The following is a 20,717-nucleotide window of genomic DNA, read 5'->3' on the forward strand; positions in this document are numbered from 1 at the left end:
TCAGTTAAACGCGTTATTAACGGTGTTAACACAAACCCATTTTAACAGCGTCAATTTTTTTTATCGCGAGATTAACGTTTGTTTAACTTTGTAGTTTTTTTCACATGCTGTTGCAACAACTAGTAACGTTAGAAAAACTACAACACCACACTGGATCTAGCTAGACCAGAAACAAAACAACAGGCACGCCGCACACACTTGTTTAAGAGTAGTAGACGTTACGTTTTGAGTGGATGGCGAGCGCGAGACGCCGAAGTGGATGCCAATAATATTCTGAAAGTTTACTTTTAAAAAGTTGCCAAATGGTTCCATTGACAAGACCAAAGTGATCTGTGTGTTTTGTCGCTGTGAGCTGAGCTATCATTGCAGCACGTCCAGTCTGAAATACCACTTGATGGCCAAGCACACAGCTGATGCGAATTCTCCGCCCCCTCGTCAAAGCCAGGCGACATTGGATGATTTTTCAATAAAAACAACAGTTGCACAAAGCAAGCCGATCCACTTTTCCATGTTGATAAGAGCATTCAAAAAAACTAATCAAGAAATCAAGGGACATTTAGAATAGATAAAAATGTTAATTGCGAGTTACCTATGACATTAATGCGATTAATCACGATTAAATATTTTAATCGTTTGACAGCACTAATATATAACAATAATTTGACTGTATTTTAAGTTGTTCAAGTACGTGTTTTTTATGGCTACTTTGTGTTATTTGAGAGGTTTCACTGATGTTACTCATTTTATTTTGTAAAAGGCTTTTGTAGAATACTGTAATAGTATCCAAACAGAAACTCAGGCATCGCATTGGGACCATTAAGAAAAAATCTTAGACACTACCAAGCCCTAGTGTGTGTGGTAGTAGGTTTGTTGGTGGATTTTTTGCCTTTTCAGATCACTGCCCGCAGTTTATACAATTCTATTACAAAACAAACTAAACTGTTGTTTAACCATAAATCCTATGTTTCTTGTTGTATTTTTTTAGGGATAACCTACTTGACATGAGGTGTTAGGAGCTGCGGAGACAAAAGCTCACCTGAAAGGCTATAACTTAGTTTTGAAGGCAGTGTTGTGTAACCTATGTACCAGCTGGACTTGCTGGATCATGCAAGAATCCATCTTGCCAGGCTTTAATCTATGCTACTGTGTCTGAGCCAGAGTGGTTTTGACCAGGCAGCGTACTATGAGGAACTACTGGCAGTTTTAGCATGAGCTACAGGCACGGTTTAACACAAAAAATAATTCAAAAATAACAATGTTATTCTGTTAAATGGTTTAACGTAGATGCTGCTAGTGTAGTATTTATTCATTGACAGTAGAACAAAGAATGGCAATGAAAGCTTTTTTCAATGGAAAAGATGTTTTCGCTCCTCTCCTGACTGGCTTCAGTCAGAGTGTGACTACGTTATATGTTTTGTTGATCTGATTGGTTGAAGTTCACCTGTATTAGATGGTGACAGACAGGTGGTTTATCCAATCACCTGCCGATAGTCCCTGTTCTTCTTCAAACGGCTTCCAATGACAACTTCTGGGTAACAAACCATCTGGCACAATTTTGCCTCAAAGGGCTCCTTATTGAGTTACATCAGTCAGCGACAGTGGCAAACTATCATTTGTTATCATTTGTTGTTGTCATTCTTCCAACATGGTGGTGTAACCCCAGTAACCATTTATTGGCGATGTACCATGACAGGCCTCTATTTAGAGATAACTGTTAGTAAAACCTTCCTGCATTGCTCCAAACGTTTGCCCATATACTGTATAGCATGGTTCTTAACAGCCTTAACCACCTCCTGCTGCATTCCAGGCCTAACGTGATCCCTAAACATGGATGTGACATGGTATAAGCATGGGGGCACAGGGAGGGGGGGGGTTTATGGGGGCCTGGAGGGCTATGAGAGACCCTCTGTTGCCCTAACTGGGGATATGTTTTGGGTCAGTAAATACACAATCATCCACACACGTGCAAGTCAAGCAACAGATTTGTACGCTTGGTGCAGACAAATATACACTTTGTGGAACAAATTATGTAAGAACTTAAATACTTGCAAAGAAACAAAAAACCTACTTAGCACTAACCACTAAGAGATAAATGGTGTCTCAGACTATTACGCAGTCAAATTAGCATTTCAGATCAGGGAAGTACCAGAATGCTTTGCCAGAATACACTACTGTCAGATATAGCTTTGGAATAAACTGAGATGTGTGAGAACATTACAAAGCCCGCCCCTCCCTCGTACCTGATTCCAGGCGTCTGGTTCTGGAGGTGCTCCTGCCAGCGCTGGTGATGATGGTGTTGGAGACAGAGAGGGGAGGATGGGTGAGGGGGATGGGTATGGGGGTGAGAGTATGTGCAGGCAGAGAGGCAGCACGGGCAGGATGAAGTGTTCCCAGGGTGGGGCACCGGGCCGGGTGCTGGGCCTGTGCCTGGATTCTGGAAGAGCGGGCACTCCTGTTGTCCACAGGGGCAGCACAGGGTGGAGTGGAAGTGACAGTGCTGGCAGCAGAGTGGCGGGGGCTGGAGAGGAAGGGAGGAAGAAGATGGGGAGAGAGTGGAGGGAAGGTGGCGTTTGGCCAGCCTCTGGGAGTCCGTGATGGCGAGGGAGGAAGAGGCGGCGGAGGATGCGGGAAGGTTCCTCAGGGAGCCGTTCTGCTTGACCACGCCGCCATTTTGGCTAGGCCTGTTTGCTCTCTGGACAACATGCGACCTCTGCTGCTTCTGCTGAACTTTAGATGGCGCATCCTTCACTGTGAGATCTTCGTCTCCATTTGCTGTGAGGCATTCACCGCTGGAGGCAGCCGTGAGAGGGTCCTGGCTGTCGCTGACTGGTGTGCTGGCGTTTGAGGGGGCATTTCCGTTGGCACTGAGAGGAAGGTGCCCTCCGTTGCTGAGGGGCAGAGGGTCGCCGCTGGCATCGCTCAGGGCCATGGTCCTCTCCCAGTGGGCCTGGCAAGGACACTGTCACTCCTCTGAGGGACAAAAAAAAACAGACAGAAAGAGAAAGAAGGCTCCGTTTAAGTAGACAAAATAGAAGGTTTAATGCTACAGGATGAAAATCAATATGAGCTACTTGCCAAAAACAGAAAAAAAACTTTTTTTCAGCAATGATTCTGATATATCTTTTTTTTTGACAACAATTCATAATTAGATTTATTAGAATTAGTAATGGTCATTTTTATTTGTTGCTCACTTTTTGATTTATGAAGGCCAAACCCATGCACTGTGTAAGCAGTGCCCTGTGTTCAGAGGTAAGTTATATATTTAGTATGTTGGTCATTAATATAAATTTCCTGCCGTTCATATTGAAAGGAATAGTCGACCATTTTGGATAATAGACTTATTTGTTTGTCCTGTCTGTGAATAAGAAGCTACAGAAGACAATCTTAGAGACTGGATGGGCAACAACTAGCCTGCCTCTGGCTGAGGGTGAAAAAAATCCACACAAAACCAAATTGTAAAAACGACAAGTTGTGGTTTATAGGTGGAGTTATGAGCCGGATTATTTCCTAGTGGCGAGTAAGTGACTTTCTGGAGTCTTGTCGTTACTGTGAGGTTACCAGGCAACCAAGCCGAGACTCCACGAAATCACATCTCCTGGGAAAGAAGTGGTTCACAAATAGTTTGGGGGGTTTAACCTTTTTGTACAGATTAAGCATTCATTTTGAGATTAGGCTCCTCCATATTGACAACTGACACACAAAAATCTTGTGAGGATCCAAATGGATCTCCCTAGAAATGCTAAAGACAAAAAGAAAATGACGGAGAGCAATGAAAGCAAACAGAGAAAAAAAACGAGACAAAGAAAGAAAGTATTATGAATGTTCTCAGCTGACCACTGATCCCATTCCCACAGAGAGCTCAGTGTGACGGGGCAGGTAAAATGTTGGTAAGATGCTGTGCGCATGTGTGATCGGTTCATCTGGTATCTAAGTAAAATAAACAACTGAGATTCAATCTAATACAACAGGGATCTCAGGTTGTTTTAGTGTCGACAGTCTCATAAAAACCCAAAACAACAAGTCTTCAGAAACTGAGCGGGAGAGCAGTTTCCATTCAGAATGAGTGGCGGAGTGAGAAAGTTTTCAGTTTCCAGTATAAGCCTACACTACTAAAAAAAAAATTAAGATGTTTTGCAAACTGAGGAAACACACTAATGACATTATAAATGCCAAGACATTTACAAAAAGTAGCTTTCTCAAAAGTAGCATTTTCAACTACGATCACCCGAAACATAAATTAGAGTTTAATATTTGACGCAGTGTCCACTTTGGCACTGCATTAAAACACAGGTAATGAAAAGCCTGTTAGAGTCCAAACTATGCAGTTTGCCAACCACTGTGTCCAATGTGAAGAACAGAGTAACTCTTATTTTAGTGCAGATGAAACCTCTCATCAGCTCTTAATCCTCCTGAATTTTTAAGCTGTACTGTGATTTTAAACGCTTTACAACTAAGAGGTCAGGTAAATGATTAAAGTGTAAATGAGAAGCAACGCTGACACTGCAGAAAAAAGGCCAGGCTTGTCTTGCAAAACAAAGAATAACTAAACAGACGCCTGCCCAGTAAAGTCAGATAGGGAGAATTTTTTATTTATTTTTGGATGATGAACTGAATCACCACTGAAATATTTGGCAAACTGAACCAATTTTCTTGTCTTCTCATTGGAGTCAGAACAGTCACATCAAATAGGGGCCGTTTCAGATCAATATGATTTACGGAGCATGAATAAGACCCGGCATAAATCTTCAGTAGTGTTTGTATAGATTACAAAGCATGAGACACTCCTGCATTAGGAGGCTAAAAAAATGGTTCCAACAGAGTGAGAAAAAACAGAAGGTTCACGTTATGCTACAGTTTCAGCCCCTATACACGCTTCGGCTTAAATTACAAAACACTCACAGGAGACCGCGATGTGAAAATGTGATTCTGTGGGATATTTTAGCAAAGCGAGGTGGGGGGGAGGAGGAGAAGAAAAAAAGTGTGTCTGCAGCTTTGTGCCATGATATGCTTGACACACTTCAAAAGCGGCTGAGTTGTGTTTCACAGGTAGTGCAGGGTTTGGGGCGGGCCGTTCTGTTGGAATAGAGCCCAATACAGCCCCACGCTGGAGAGAAACCTGACATGAGCCAGGATGAAATAATTGTACTATAAGGCTTTAATGTGTGTGTGTGAGAGAGAGAGAGAGAGAGGGAGAGGGAGAGAGAGACAATGCTGGAACAAGGGTGTTTCTTCAAGATAATCGGCTGAAGTGTTGTAGGGAGACTTGCTGTCAAATTTACCTTGTTACAGAATATAAAACATTAGATCTGAAGCGATTAGTTGATTAATTAGTACAAAATTTTTAGGACTTTTAAAAAGGCAAAATGGCAGAAAATCTGGCTTCAGCTGCACAATTGTGAATATTTTCTGGTTTGATTCCTTTTCTTTCTCCCCTTGTTTCAAGTCCCTACTGTCACTATCTATAAAGGCTAAACATGAACCCAGAAAAAATTATTTTAAAGCTGCACTAGGGAATTTTTATAAAAGGAACTTTTTGTCACATTTCCTTAAACGTTCACTATATCCTGACAGCAGTACATGAAACAAACAACCTGTGAAACAAATAAGGTTCCTCTGGCCACCGGGCAACCAATCAGAGCCAAGAAAGATAGTTGATCGTTGAGTCTCATTCCCAGGTCATCAAATATCTACGCTGGGAACAAGATTCAACAAATAACTGTCTTGAAGCCACCAACCCAAAGCGTCTTTCTATCTATCTTGGCTCTGTTTGGTTGTATTCGTGCAGGCCCGGTGAATTCTTGAAAATGCCATTATGAGCACTAGGAGGAGCCAGAGGATTTTTTTTTTTTTTTTTTTTTTTACAGATTATCTGTCTCATGTACTACTGTCAGGATATAGTCAACGAAAATAGGCAAAACGTTATTTTAATAAAAGTTACCTACCACAGCTTTAATGAAAAAAAGCATGGCAGCTACAATTTTGGAGAAGTGGTCAAGTTGCCTGAATAATTCATGCGACAAAATTTTTCAGCCAGTTTCTGCCTTGTAAAAAATTCCACAGAATCAGGGAAAGAGTTGAGTGATGAAAGAATAGCAAAAAGTGTTGTTTGTCTTAAATAACAGATCACCATCTTTACCCTGGGCAGAACAATGAAGTACTGAGTAAGAATTTTAAATCTGCCAAAGGCCAAATACCTGCCTGCCTTGACATCACTGTCATGTGACCAGAAGTGCAACATGCCTCAGAGAGCAGAGCAGAGCAGCAACAGGAACAATGACTGCAGCACATTGTGTTGGTTCACAGTTTTGATAATGATTACAATGTCACAGTCTAAATTTCAAGTAACTTAACATGACTGGGAGACACTTTTTCTTTCAGCCTATGAAAACGGATTAAAAATGCCCATTGCAATTTATGAGAGACCAAGGTGTCACATGCAAAAGATCAAATCCTCATATCTGAAGCTGGAACATACAAATATTTGTCATTTTTGGTTGATTTAATTGTTTTAATTTTTTTCGATCCACTTCTTGATTATATGATACATTGTATGAACTCTCACACGATGAAGAAATATCCAAAACAAATGTACAGTTTGGAACAAATGTGCAAAACAACGCTGTTTAAGGAGAGAGGCTGGTGTCTGACATTCTAAAATATGCAATGAAACTTTTTCTATTCCTACTTCTATTGTGTACAACCTAAATATCACATCTTTTGAATTTGCATCAGCGCATATTGTGAAGAAAAAGCTCTTGATGCATGAAGACAGCCAAAAGCCCACTATCTGTGATCCCATCAAGAGATAAACCCTAAACTGGAGGCTGATGACGTGGAACATGATTCAGATGCTGCAGACCTCAACTGATTACTGTAGTGCTTTAATAATGCACCCACATCCCGTGAAATATGATCCCATTGTACTGTCACAATGCCCACTCAATGTCATTGTGACTGAAGCCACTTCAGAATGACTTTGATGTCATGTCTCTGATTTATAAAAACAGCAGGAAAATAAAGTATTAACTATATTTTTAAAGAACTTCAATCTTTTTCTTAAGTCTATTTGCTTTCCCCTTCGAAGAAACCTACGCACACACGCAGGTTTTCATCTCACCCCAACCATAACCCCAGAAAAATATTTTGCCGCAAAATGGATGTGCTTGCATTCGAGCGCCAAGCGATACATCACACTATCCCCGTTTTTTCCCATCCGACACTGAGCAAAAGACACGCGGCGTATGTGACCAATGTGCTCTGTGACAGCTCAACATGAGTGAGTGGTGCAACATGAGTGCGACAGCCCCATTGGGTCAGGGGTGGCAGGGAGGACGGGGCTGAGGAAAGGGAGTTGGGGGGGGAATAACTCCGGGGGCTTGAAGAGCTCAGAATAGCAGAGTACCGAGGGAAACCCAGATGAAGTCATTAGTCTGGCTCCCACAGCTGTCAAGAGCCTGTAATGACTTCAAGAGCCAAGATGGAAACAAGAAAGTTTAACGGAGATAAAGTATGAAAGGAAATGTGTAGAGGATATAGGGTAATGTCCAACCATGTGTGCTTTCTGCTGTTTGTGTCTAAAGGAATTTAGCCTCAGCTGTGTGTGTGTATGTGTGTGTGTATGTGTATGTGTATGTGTATGTGTGTGTGTGTGTACCAGGGCATTGACAGGCAGGTGAGACATCTAGGGCAGACTGTGTGGACACAAGCAGGGTCTTGTGTATCTCTTCAAAATAAAAGCTGACAGCTGGACCAAGCTGCCCCGCCAACCACTGGAAATAGGGCTCAAATAATACTTCCGCGGTTCCTTCCATTTATGAAGGAAATGTAGCCGGTGCTCTCAATCAAAGAGACGCCACGATAACTGAATTAAAGTACGTTAGCACTGTAGCAAGTATAGCCTGGTAGTAATTTAGTGTGAGAGAAAAGAAGAAGGTAATGCTAGCAACAAAGTAAGGGATAAAGGTGTATTAAGTAGTGGATTTAGGATTTCCTCTTGCTTTCTTTACCTCATCCTCTGATTTTGGATCTAGCGTTACATCTGGATTGCTGTACTTTAATTACGCAGAAATTAACTTTCAGAAAAACTTCGGAAGTTGAGGATATCTTTCACCAGCATTTTAAATCTACTACAGCAAGAAGGAATGATGTTGAAATTCAACCTCACATTAGATATGATACATATCAGGGCCGATAAACTATCGGTCGATAATGGGAAATGTATATTATGTGTTATTCAGATAATAAAATTATAGCTGATAAATTCATATATATATTTTTATATAATTTTGCAAAGTGCTTGATAGCTGTACGTTATAAATGACAACATTTGAAAACTCAGAACTGTTTCTGTTGTGTTAATAATAGTGATGTCAGTTCGATTTGATTAGGTCAGGTAATTAACTTCTTTTTAAATACAAAAATGTGAAATTATTGGTTACCTTATCGGTATTGGCCATGAGAAGCAGGTAATTATCTGTTATTGTATCAGCTGAAAAAAAATCCATATTGTGCATCCCTAGTTCTAATAGGAGCAAACTGAGTCTTTAGTTAAGTGAAAGTACAGTTGTTCTGATTGGTTTTGACTTTTACTAAAAACACTGAATCCTAAACAGAATCGTTTCCTCCTCATTTTCTCAATAAAACCAGCGGCTCTAAGGGACTGCTTGTGCCAGTACGCACAGCAACACTCAAATCCCACAAGTCGCTGGTAAGAAGAATTATTTAGTGCATGTAACCTTCAAATGACCAAGAGAGTCAACCAAACCAAAAACCAACATATGTAATGATTCCCAGGGCGAGCGGCTTGGAATAACGCAGGTGATGACGAAGCGCTTCTTCTTCTGCTGTCTTTCATGTGAAGTTTGTGATTATGGGGTGTGAGAGAGATGGAGAGACCTTGGGCGACAGACAGCCATATGCAACACAAGGCATCCCTTTAATTAAAACTAATAGGCAGTAATTACCAGGAATCAGTCAAGAGACGGTTAATAACCACATTGCTTCTAATAATAACAACAGCAACAACAACAGGCAGAGCTGTCCCTGCCGGCTACTCCCGTGTTAGACATGGCTTTAGGACACATACTCTGACATGTTTCTGGTTGTCAGGAGAGATTTTGGACATATTTGACCCCCTCGGGGTCTTCTTTCACAGCTGGCCTGTTGAACATACCAACCTGACGGTGCAGGCTCAAGGCTACAGCGCTGAGGCTCAAGGTAAATTAGGTGAACGCAGTGAATCAACCTGCCGTTTTCATCAGTCCATCAGCCCAGCTGTCCAACACAATCATTAGGACGGCAACTAATAAAGCATGGAAATTAATTTATTCTATTTAACAATGTTAGAAAAGCATGCATGTATGAGAGGCTGCATTTACTTACACATTAAAAAGGTTTATGATTGACAAAAAGACAAGAAAGAAACTCTTCTGATCAAATACTAGTGTCATCCAGGCTGTAGTCAGAGGACAACAGTTCATTGTTTCCAGAATTTAGTTTGGCTGCTTTTTAATCGCTACATTATCTTAATGATGTTAACTGAGGTAGGTTATACTAGGGCTGTGTGACTGTAACAGACAGGAGTGGCATGGTAAGATATGCAGAGACAAGCTTATGACAGTTAGGTTTACACAATTAAAAAAAAATAATAATAATAATAATGATGTAATATTCTTCTTTCTGTCTTTGAGTCTACGGGTTTGCCTGTATGATACAACCCCGTCTGTTTGTTCATCTCCTGATCCCTCACTGACATTTGAAACAATAGCCTCCTCTCAGCGTGGTAACGTCGGCTCTATCCACAAAACGGTGAAGGGAGAAATGAGTTAGGAGATTAAGACATGTTGACATCCGTCTACTACACACTGACGCTCAACGACGGAGACGCATGGACCCAAACTGCACACAACTCCCTAATCTGGCTTTTCTCTCCAACTTCTGCACGCACGCTGACTTTCCTCTCGTCTAACGAGCTCACCGAAGCCCGGAGAATATGTACGGCGGCAGACAAACACAGTGCGAGGAGCTGCGAGGGTTCATAGTCTCCTACCGTGTTTTGTGTCTCCCGGTGCTTTGCGCTCGTTATCGCCGGTGCGATCTGCAGCACGCGGCGCCTCGTAACCACCAAGCAAAAGAAAAAGAAAAAGAAAAAGACTCCTCCGGTTTGAGTTCAGATATCCGCAGGGCAGGCGCTGTTAAACAAACTACACAGCCCGAAAAGGCAACAACAAGTCTTGGGGAGAGCGGGCTGTTTCTCATGGGAGTGTGTCCTGCCAGAATGACAAACAGCCACACACACACAAGCCCCGGCTCCCTGCTCTCTCCGGGGGGACGGAGCGGAGGCAGGAGGCGGTGGGCGGGAGGCGGGAGGCGGTGGGCTGGGACTGCGCCGTAGAGCACCGATAGGACGGTCACACTGTCTGCTTTAACCCGCTCGCTGCCGGACACACCGGTGCCACGCGCCAAGGTACCCACTCAGGCGCGTTACAACAACATTTAAAAAACGTTTAAAAATAAAAGGAAGAGAAAGGGTACCCGAAGGCGCGGGAAAATACCTAGACGAAATAGCATTAAAGGAAAACACTGGCAGGACAGAACAATGCGTTCACTATACACATAGGAAGATGTGTCAATGCATATTCACTGCCAAAAATGATTCACATTTCCAAATATATTGAGAGAGACAGACTTTTATTACACTCCAAATGTCACGTTTTAATTCATCTAAATAATCCCTCCTGCACTGTGGCTAACATCACCTTCAGAAAAACAGGCTAGGTTACGGATATGCTAATAGCTTAGCTTACAGCTTAGCTTGGACAGGGTCATTTAAAAAGGAAGGAGAATACAGCGACTTTAAATGTTTATTTTTTGTATTCATTTAGGGTCTTTCTACCTCTAATAAAAGCTTTCTCTGTTCAGCATCTTCAACAACTCTGTTTCAGATAGGCTACCCTATAAGTTAGCTACATTCAAGATAAGATTTTAAGGCAATTATCACACACTGAAATATAGAGATTAAACTCTATTTAATAGAGTTTAGGTACAACATTAATTCTAGTTTCTAGTGTTTCAACAACCCTGCTTCCAGAGATAGTGAGCAGTCTTTCATTATCTGAAAGTCTAACCACATAATTCCTTAATAAGGCCGCGCCCGTTCTTAACTCATCAGTTTATTTAAATTATAGATTACTGTTCAGATGTGTTGGCTGCTCTTCTATGTTTAGTTTAATAACTACTTTACAATCTCTTTCCTCTCTACTGTACCTCCCCACCCAAGGCAACAAAAGCCCTGGGTAACTGTGGTTTCATTTAAAAACCTCAGAGGGGGTGGAACTGTCCGACTCATTACATCCTCAACTTAGTATTTTCATTTAAGAATATGCAGCTACCGAACTCATCCAGGTTGAGCACACAGCCCATGTCACAGTTGTGACATTTCATGAACAATTATGCAGTTTTTAAAAAAAGCATTAGTTCAACCTGTTGACTAAACACAAATATTTATTGACTAACAAATTTGTCACATACAAATTGTAGGCTCGTGCAATGCATGATGCAGAAATCACATTGAAATTGATCATCTTAATTTTTTTAATTTCACCATTGTTCCCTGGTTGGCTAAGAGAAATCTTTACAGTGTGGAGACTCTTCTGGAAATGCATTTCCTCACAAACAACTGATTCTTCTCAGCAGGGGAGGAGGTTTATCACAGGGAATGCTGGGAAGGCAGAGGGCCGTACCTGGCTTTAATTTCAGCTGTCCACCAGGATTAGGACACAGTTCATATAGCAAGCCGTAATCATCTGCAGTAGTGAGGCACTCTTTCACAGCTGGCCCCGAGGCCAGCCAAAGCCTAAGCCATTTAGTGCTTTGTAGTTGTCTCTAATAATAATAACAACCTGGTACTAATAAGTTGCGTATAGTTCTTTGTATTGTGCTTCTCTTTTGTCTGAGGAATTACATTTAGTTCTCATTTCACAATACTGCATTGCACTTTGTGATGTGTTTCCACATTAATCTGTTTGGCATTTATTGCAGTTGGTGTTTGGACAACGTCTTCTGATACTACTACAGCTACCATTAAGAATCAACAACACAACCAAAGTAGCCTCGTCTTCAGGACCCACACATACTTCAGAACACACTGCTGAGGCTCAGGGCCCAGCTCCCTGTGGGTGCAGCAGCGAGGGAGCCATCCACCAGCCCGCTGACGGTGGTCATGCGGCCGGTCAGCTCAGGACAATGATGCCTTCCTCTGATATAACAACACAAAGGCCTTTCAGCACCAACACCACTGTCCAGCTTCTTAACCTCCACCAAGGTCAACATTAAGTTGATATATGGAGTTAAACTGCATAAGAGAAGCGGAGTTTGGGTTAAGCAAACCAGAGCCAAGGCCTGCCCGCATGGAGCTAAAGAAGGAATCACATCAAAGGCTGCACTGTACCAGGAAGGACGGAGGCCCTGGTGAAAGCCCAACGGCCCCTGGGATGATTGCACACAACTCATCAAAGTGACAGGTTTAGCGGACAACAAAAAAAAAAGGGAGGGGAGGACAGTTAAAGAAGGAGGGAGAGGAGGATAGAGGAGGACAAGATGTTTCAAAGCCATTTAAGGCTTTTTGCATGGCATGTCGATATAATGTTTTAATGCATCTTCAAACTTGCTTTTAAAATCACTTTTCCAAGGCTAATTCCAAATGTCGGGGTTAGAATAACTATCATTCCCTTTCATTGTGGATTTGTTAACTGGAGAAAATGTGGCACACAGAGCAGACATGCAACCCAAACAGCAACTTTGTTTTCTCTCTACGTCCAACATAGAGAGAAGGGCATAAAACCTCAAACAGCTGCAAAAAAAAGGAGAAAACAAGGAAGGGGGGGGGAAAAAACCCTCTCCACAAAAGGCTGCGTCCTGTAAGTTTTAACATGATCCAACTCGTTGTGTGATTTGAAAGCACATTAACAGTGATCTAACAGCAGAGCGTTCAGATGCTGGATCGTAATGTGCTTCGACATAAATGCAGGAAGGCAGCAGGTAATCCTAGAAGCCCTCAGAGCGTTGCAGCTACCCCTGCATGTGGTCTGGCTAACGAGAAAGAGAGGGAAAGTGGGAGACGATGAAAGGAAAAGTGAGAACTGAAAGAGTGTAATCAAGAGTGCTTGAGTATATGTGAATAATTGCATGAACAAAGAGGACAACGAGAAAGGTGCGACTGTAATGGACTGAATGAACAGGAGACCGAGGGGGGTGAAAAAGCAGACAGGCGCTGTCAGGCAGCACTGCTCACATTGCTCCCTGGCTTCTGTAGGTCTGAGATGCGGAAACCAGGGAAACACTATCCATTCGACACCTTGGCGGTGAGGACGGACATCTCCCACCCGATTAGCACAGAGCCCCCTGACGTCTGCCCTGAAGGACCGAAGGGGACTAAGGAATGGCTGAAACCCAAATGAGTGCAAATGTCTGTGAGTCAGCCCACATTCAAATTTAGGAACGGGAGGCCTTATATATGGTTCGATTTAATTTTCTGCTTCTTGAAAAAACTATTTATTATTACACATTAAATGCACAAGGAAAGCTTGGGTTAGCTCCCATGAGGAACCATGTGTCTCACACATGTGCACATGTTTTAGTTTGTTGTAAGGAAATGGTGTAATCCATTGACTTTTCTACTGTACATTTTCTTTGTAATGTTTCCAAGTAAAGCAGCCTCTGTGGGCTGTAGCTTGCGTGTATGTGTATACACTGTATGATGTATTGTGCTTAGGATAAAGATGTACTGTGGAGCTGCGGAGTCAGCTGTCTGTAACTGTCTTTAAGTTTGTAACACAACATTATGAAGACCTGTGGTTGGTGGGTTTGGGGTCTCTTTTCACTATAGTTGAGTTTCTGCAAACATCAAAATCACTTTGTCCTTGGGCAAACAAGGATTCAAAAGCACCACCGAACAATGAAGACTCCAAGGACTGTGAAGACATCAGCTTTTAAAAAGGGCAATATTTAGCAGCAAAAGACAATTCATTTCAATGGTATTCATTTCAGTCACTGTGGTGAAATAAATCTGCACGATTTTATTTGTGACATGCAAATTTGTATTGTTGACCAATTCTGTTGGCGCTCCGTATGAGGGGAGTGATTTTTAGTATGTTAGGTAAGCTATTCTATGTTTCTGACCTGTTACAGACTGTGCTAACAAGTAACTCTTTATTGAACCCAATGACGTACAATTCTGAAAACAACCTCCAGGGGAGGAGTCAAAATAGAAAGAAAGTCGAGGAGCTATGTTAGCTTCTTAGCGGTTAGCTCAACAGCTATACTAGTTTGCCAACAAGCCCTACTAGTGGTCACTATGTCACAAAGCATCAAAAGAACCACATATTCCACAAAGATGAGTGGATGAATTTGGCTGTGCCACTTTATGGGCGGTCTAGGTGTGAATGAAAAGGTTTTACGTTCTTTTACCCATGATTTTGATAGTTTACTGTCACACCAAAGACACACAGCCAAATTCATTCGTGCATCCACGTGAAATAGGCGATGTTGGAAGCATGGTGACGTAGTGACTCCCAATCTGTCACTAACCAGAAAAGAAGTTAACAGATCGTTCAAGGTCATGTTTTTCATCTTCCCGTTTTTACTCTGTGGATGGGATTATTGGATTGGATGGTGTGACAGCTGATATAATAGCACCCAGCATTTTGGACTCTGAGGTTCTGTGTTCCCTCAAGGGTCAGCACTGTCAAGATGGTTTGCAATCAGTCAACATGTGAAAGCTTTTTTTATGTGAAAGCTCTGGCACGATTTAGCCTCCACAAGCAAATTCAGTGACTGCAGGAACTCAGCTTAAATGAACTGATTTTTTTTGCTGGTGATCGGATTTATAACACAGCTGTCATTACAGTAAAGGTTTACATTTGACCTGTGGCAAACAATGTACGTACTGAATGATGCCAGATATTATGCTCTGCACATTTGGATGACGGGAGCAGTGAGTGGAGCAGCCATGTTGCTGTGGTTGTGCAGAGACATGCTGTATCCAGATGACCTATCGGTCTGTTTCTTATCATTTCCTTTCATACACAACACAGAGATAAAAGAAAATGACAGACACAAGAGTGAGGGAAGAAAAATTAAAAAGTGAAAGCGCTTGGCTACAACTATAAGAGATTGGCGGAGCGGGTTAGCTGCACTTCTAGTCAACATTCTTCTCCGAGGTGTTGACTGGCGGCTCAAAGGTGTGAATGACATCACATGCACATGTTTGACTCACAATGGTTGGCAGGTGCAAAATCCAAAGGCGAGGATACTTGTTGATTTGTGGCTGACAAAATTATTTTAATGCTCTATGATTACGAAACAATTTGAGAGAACCAAAGCAGAGCATGTCCCTCACATCACTTAGCCTGTTTACAGACAGCCCAGAACTGACTGAGCTGCACTTTTAAACATGCATTACATGTTTTGTTTCTTTGAATACATTTTCTCTTCTGCCATGGCTGTCGAGCCACTGACAAAAAAATTCCTTTTGTCTAGTAGAGCCACAAAAACCTAATTGTGATCACAGCTTGCTAACCGAATTGCTAAGGACACCGAGAATTTATCCAGCCGTGCATAATCAATGGAGGACATTCACATACCCAGTTCATGTTTCCACAGGAAATAATTGTGTAACTCAGTACTTCAGTGTTTTTATTTTCAATTACCCTAGCGGAGTAGGTCCAAACATGGGGGTCAGAACCTCTCCAAGGGGTCGCAAGATCAATCTGGGGGATCATGAGACAATTAAGAGGATAGATGTTAGAGAGCTAGCAGGCTGTACTTTGAGCTGCATGCTAACATCTGCATGCTAACATGCTCACAATGACAACACCAACATGCTGATGTTTAGGTAGGTAAAATCTTCACCATCCGAGCGTGTTAGCATCTGCTAATAGTACAAAACACAAACTGTAGCTGAGGCTGATGGGAATGTCATTAGTTTCAAGTTTTTAATCCAAAACCAAAGTTGAACAAACGGTTAATGGATCACCTAAATTACACCGATTCATTCAACTAAAACATGAACGTTTGTACCAAATCTCACAGCAATCCATCCTGTAGTTCAGACCTTATTCTGAACATTTCACCCACAACCACAAAAGAGAACGTCACCATGGTGGTGCTAGAGAAAAAGGACCAGATCTGAGGGCACTGGCGTCTCTAGAGCCATGATACCAGTAGGCCTATTGAGCAAGGAGCACTGTACATACACTGTTTCGGGGAAAGTCTCGCCTTTGGCTGAGGAGGAAAGAGGATCTCCACCTCTCATATAGTAGTACTTTTTAAGACAGATGAAAACTGATTTTGTGTAAAGTTTCCCTTTGGGATCAGTATTATTATTTTTTTGCCTCGAGCCAAAGACCAAATCGTACCATCAGGTTTTCAAATTGCATGCAGAATCGATGCTGGCCAGCTGCAATTATTTGGCGGGGGAACAAGACGATGTCTAAAAATCAGAAACAGAGGCCCGTTGTTTCACTGCTGTTGCTTTGTCACATTCAAATATGCACATTTTTGGCACAAAACTAGTCTCGGCCTTTTAATTAGGGCTGTTTTTCCTGAGGATTTCACATGGTGTCAGGGGCTTTGGAGCAGCCTTTGTCGTTCTTTGACACAGATCACCCCGGTCTTTCTTGCCCTTCCACTCCACCTCTCCCTCTCCCTCTCCCTCTCCCCTTCTCTCAAGTGCCCAAGCAACTTCCTAGTCTGGGAAAAGACAGTTCAATCAAAAACTCTTCTTTCTCTTGTCTTTCAGAGGGAGAGCGGTGGGGAGGGATTGGGAGGGGACGGGCCGACAGAGGAGAAAGTAAAGAAGGGTGGTATGCAAACGCAGGGTTCTTATCAAGCAGAAGACAGGGAGCAGCAGCAGCAGAAGAGCGTCTGCAAACCACACAGCAGAGAGGGAGAAAAGAGATCTTAATTTGTTTGAACAGAGTCCTGGTTTGATCTCGGACACAAACAGGGAAACAGGGAAGTTATGCAGAACGGAAAGAGGGAAAGTCAGAAGGAGGGAAGGATAAGAGGCAGATGGACAGACATGAAAAGAAGAGGGGGACAGACAATTCACACAATGGGCTGTTTAGGAGGAATTTGGTGGACAGATGTTTGTGTGTGTGAATTAATGGAAGAGAGTTCCTCTTTGAGGGGACCAAAGTTAGCGTTTGCTCATAAGGAGAACAGCCTTTGAGGAACTGCCCAAACATACACAGAGCCTTTAAAAACCCCCAGCCCCTACTCAACAAACACTTTCTGTGTGTGTGTGTGTGTGTGTGTGTGTGTGTGTGTGTGTGTGTGTGTGTGTGTGTGTGTCTCTGTCTCCTGACCTCTGGGAAGGGAGCAGGAGTCCAGTCAAGTTAGTTTTATTAATATAGCCCAATATCACAGGTTTGTCTTAAGGGGTTTCACAAACTGAAGAGCAAGCAGCACCTTTATCCTTAGACCAACATGCAGTGCAATTACAGTATGGATAATCAGGATGACAAAGGTGACGAGAGTATTTTTGAGCAATTGTGTCTTGTCTTGTGTTTGTTTATGCCAACACAATGAATATTCCCTGTCCAAAAAAGCTTTGCGTGCTATATGTGTTCACATTGAAAGTATGCCGAATTAGCTATTAGCGGCTTACGTACCAATGAATGTACAACTATCATCCAGTTCTTCAGGATTTAATGGCATCTAGCGGTGTAGTTGCAGATTGCGTTGCTTCACCCTCCCCGTCCAAGCACGAAGGAGGAACTATTGTAGCAGTAAAAGGCCCTCTCTAGAGCCAGCGTTTGCTTTGTACTTTGTTACTGTAGAAACATGGCCATTAAACATGGCAGCTTTCTGCCAATAGATCCTCCTAAATGTTACTGGACCTTTAAATGGATGGCATGATGATCAATTTAATTCTAATAATGGCTTCAACTAACCATAATTTTCATTACTGATTAATCTGTTTGTTATGTCTGTCCAATGTCTCAAACCCAAATATATACCTGAAAATGTTGCCAATGCTATTTCTGCTTGATAAATGCCTTACATGATTGATCAAGTACGAAATGGGTTGACTCGTCAATTAATAAACTAAATGTTCAGTGTTATTTGCTAGGTCAATATAAATGTGAATTCATAGCATATATATTGTCTGCTTGAAGAGCCCTTGACTTCTTTTTGTCTCCCACACCTCTGACACCAAACCAACATCCTCACACAGGTAGAAAGAAATATTAGAATATTTTCAAAATGAGTGTACATTTAAGGCAGACTACTGGAGCCCCTAATGTCTGACAGTAAGAGACTAGAGCAGAAATGGGTCTGGAGAAAAACTGTGATAAAATTTGAAAGATCGCATCTGTGTGTCAAATGTCTCCAGGGGCCTCTGAGGGGCTCTGTGGGTGGAGGAGGGGGGGGCTAGATAGCCTCTGGGAGGAAAAAGGCACAAAAAGAAGATCATGAGATTTTTTTTTTGTGTGGTTGAAAATGTTGGAGGAGGTGTGAGATCACATCCTGCTGTCATAAACCTTCTGGCAGTCAGAAATACTGATGCAGAGGTGGAGATGTGGGGAAGGACAAAATGAAGGGGAGTTTAAGGGAACAAGCTGTGAGAAAGAAGGACAGAAAGGGCGTTAGGGTGAGAGGGACAGATGAGGGAGGGGAGTGGCGGAGAGGGAGATAGGGGGAAGAAGAAATAAAACACTCTCCCTTTCTTTCTCCAGATACAAACTCCACACATACGACATATTGGAGCCGGAGTGTTGCTGAAGTGTCACCGCAGTCGGCAGCTGGAATGCAGACAAGGCCAGCGTACAGATTCTCCGTGACTTCCAGGCCACTTCAAAGCCCTTTCTCCATCTCTATCGTCATCTGCTCTATGAGGATCTCCATGTTGCCGACCTTATCTTGGGACAGATGAACTTAATATACTAGCTGAGCTGAGCATCACAGGACGGTCATCACACGCTCTTTTCCGCTGTTTTGTGTGGGACTGTTTTCCATCAAGTGTTCAGATCTTATCCGTTGCAGTGTTTTTCAAACAGTACATAGTGTTATTTGTGTCTGACCACAAGAATATCAGACAGGGTCGCCACAAAACACATTTATAATAATGACTGTCTGTTTTGTTGCTCGTGGGATCTTATTCACCCCAGCTGCAACTACCACAAGTGACTGAAAGACCTGTGGGATACAGTTGAGAGTTATTACTACACTTCTGAACAGAGTCACTGCAAGAGCTCATAGTATTATAATAGTCTGTCAAAATGTCAATTCCCAAACAGCACTGGGAAATCGGTTTTTGTTTGCTCTATACTTTCTACTGGATAAAGAATTTCTCTAACAATGTCAGGGCCACTTTCAGCTTCAGGGCCCATTTCCAGCTTCAATTAAAATACACATTACAACATCTATTCTAAATCTATATACCATGCAATTATACATATATATCCTGTCTTATTACACGAGACCTGTACCTATAGCCTAGATTACACAACTGTATATATTTTTTGTCCTGTGCAATTATATTCATTTCCACATTGTGCCACTACCTCCTGCTGCAACCTGTGCAATGTTCCATATCAATCATGTCTGCATTTAGAAAGCTGTATATAGTGTACATATACAAACTCTCAATATGTGTCTTTTCTAATCTGTTGTGTTGTATCTGGAGCTGCTGTAGCAGGTACATTTTCCCAGTGTGTGATGAATAAAGTCTATCTTATCTTAAAATGTTTTCACTGTAAACTGGTCAGTGGGGTGGTAAATGGCGTTTTTTTCCCCCGCCCCCATCAGTGGTGCTTTGATTAATTACTGCTATGCGATGTGCGATGTGATCAATCAATCACCTGCTGGGGAGTATCAGACAGATCCTGACGTCTGTCAGTCGCCTCACTCATTAAATATGTGGCCTTTGCTGTGTAATGTAGTAAAACTGCTTGTTTTCCCAAAAGCTTATTAATAAGCCTAATAATTTATTTTATAAAACCTTTCATGAAAAATGTAGTCGCTTTCATTTCAGACAAGGTGGGGCCTCTCCAATGTCAAACACTACGTAATTCCGATAAAGTCAAATGGAATGTTCTGTACAAAAGAGGGAGACACTTGGTAAAATAGTAATAAAGTTAGTCCCCTATGGAGAACAGACAAAGAAAATGTTTTGTGCCCCGCTTGTGTTTGGCACACTCTGTCTGCTGAAATTTGTTGTGCTACACAGAGGATACTTTAGTTTTTATGTCCATGTCCCTCTCATAGAGGACTGGGCAGAAAGCTCTGCTGTGAGAACATAGCCCTTGGCACGTCACCACGGTGCCTGAAACAAAGATGCTGGTGCCAAAGCAAATGGAGTGACTTCATCCTGTGTCATCTCACTGAAGGACAAGTGGGCTCTTGGAGGGCCCTCTGAGGGTTGGGGGGTACAGCGCTGGGTAGGAAGAGGCTCGATTAGATTCACTAAAAAGGCTTTCTGGCTCTGGATAGCTGGTCTACTTAATGTTAGAATTATAATTTATATAGCATCTATTCTATTGTTATGCTAACTTGCACCCCTTCAGCATATTCCGCCCTGGATGCTGTTGTGACACTGTTCCAGCAATGGGCCAAAAATACTGAAGTAGATAGAATGCAAGGCAGAAAACAAGCAAGTGACAGGGCCCTGGAGTGCATGAGGCATGTATGCATGTAATGTAGGGTATGTATAC

The 20,717-nt window shown here is 42.3% G+C and overlaps 1 protein-coding gene across 1 annotated transcript in view; it reads right to left on the bottom strand.

Annotated features, from left to right (window-relative positions):
* Positions 1–20,717, bottom strand: part of disp1 (dispatched homolog 1 (Drosophila)) — an 82,469-nt gene that overhangs the window by 24,944 nt on the left and 36,808 nt on the right. The window contains 1 exon segment of the mRNA XM_051408571.1: positions 2,241–2,970. Within this exon segment, the coding sequence (XP_051264531.1) occupies positions 2,241–2,929 (689 nt within the window). The 5' untranslated portion in view covers positions 2,930–2,970.

Source organism: Dicentrarchus labrax, unplaced genomic scaffold (assembly GCF_905237075.1).
Source record: "Dicentrarchus labrax unplaced genomic scaffold, dlabrax2021, whole genome shotgun sequence".
NCBI classification, from domain to species: domain Eukaryota; kingdom Metazoa; phylum Chordata; class Actinopteri; family Moronidae; genus Dicentrarchus; species Dicentrarchus labrax.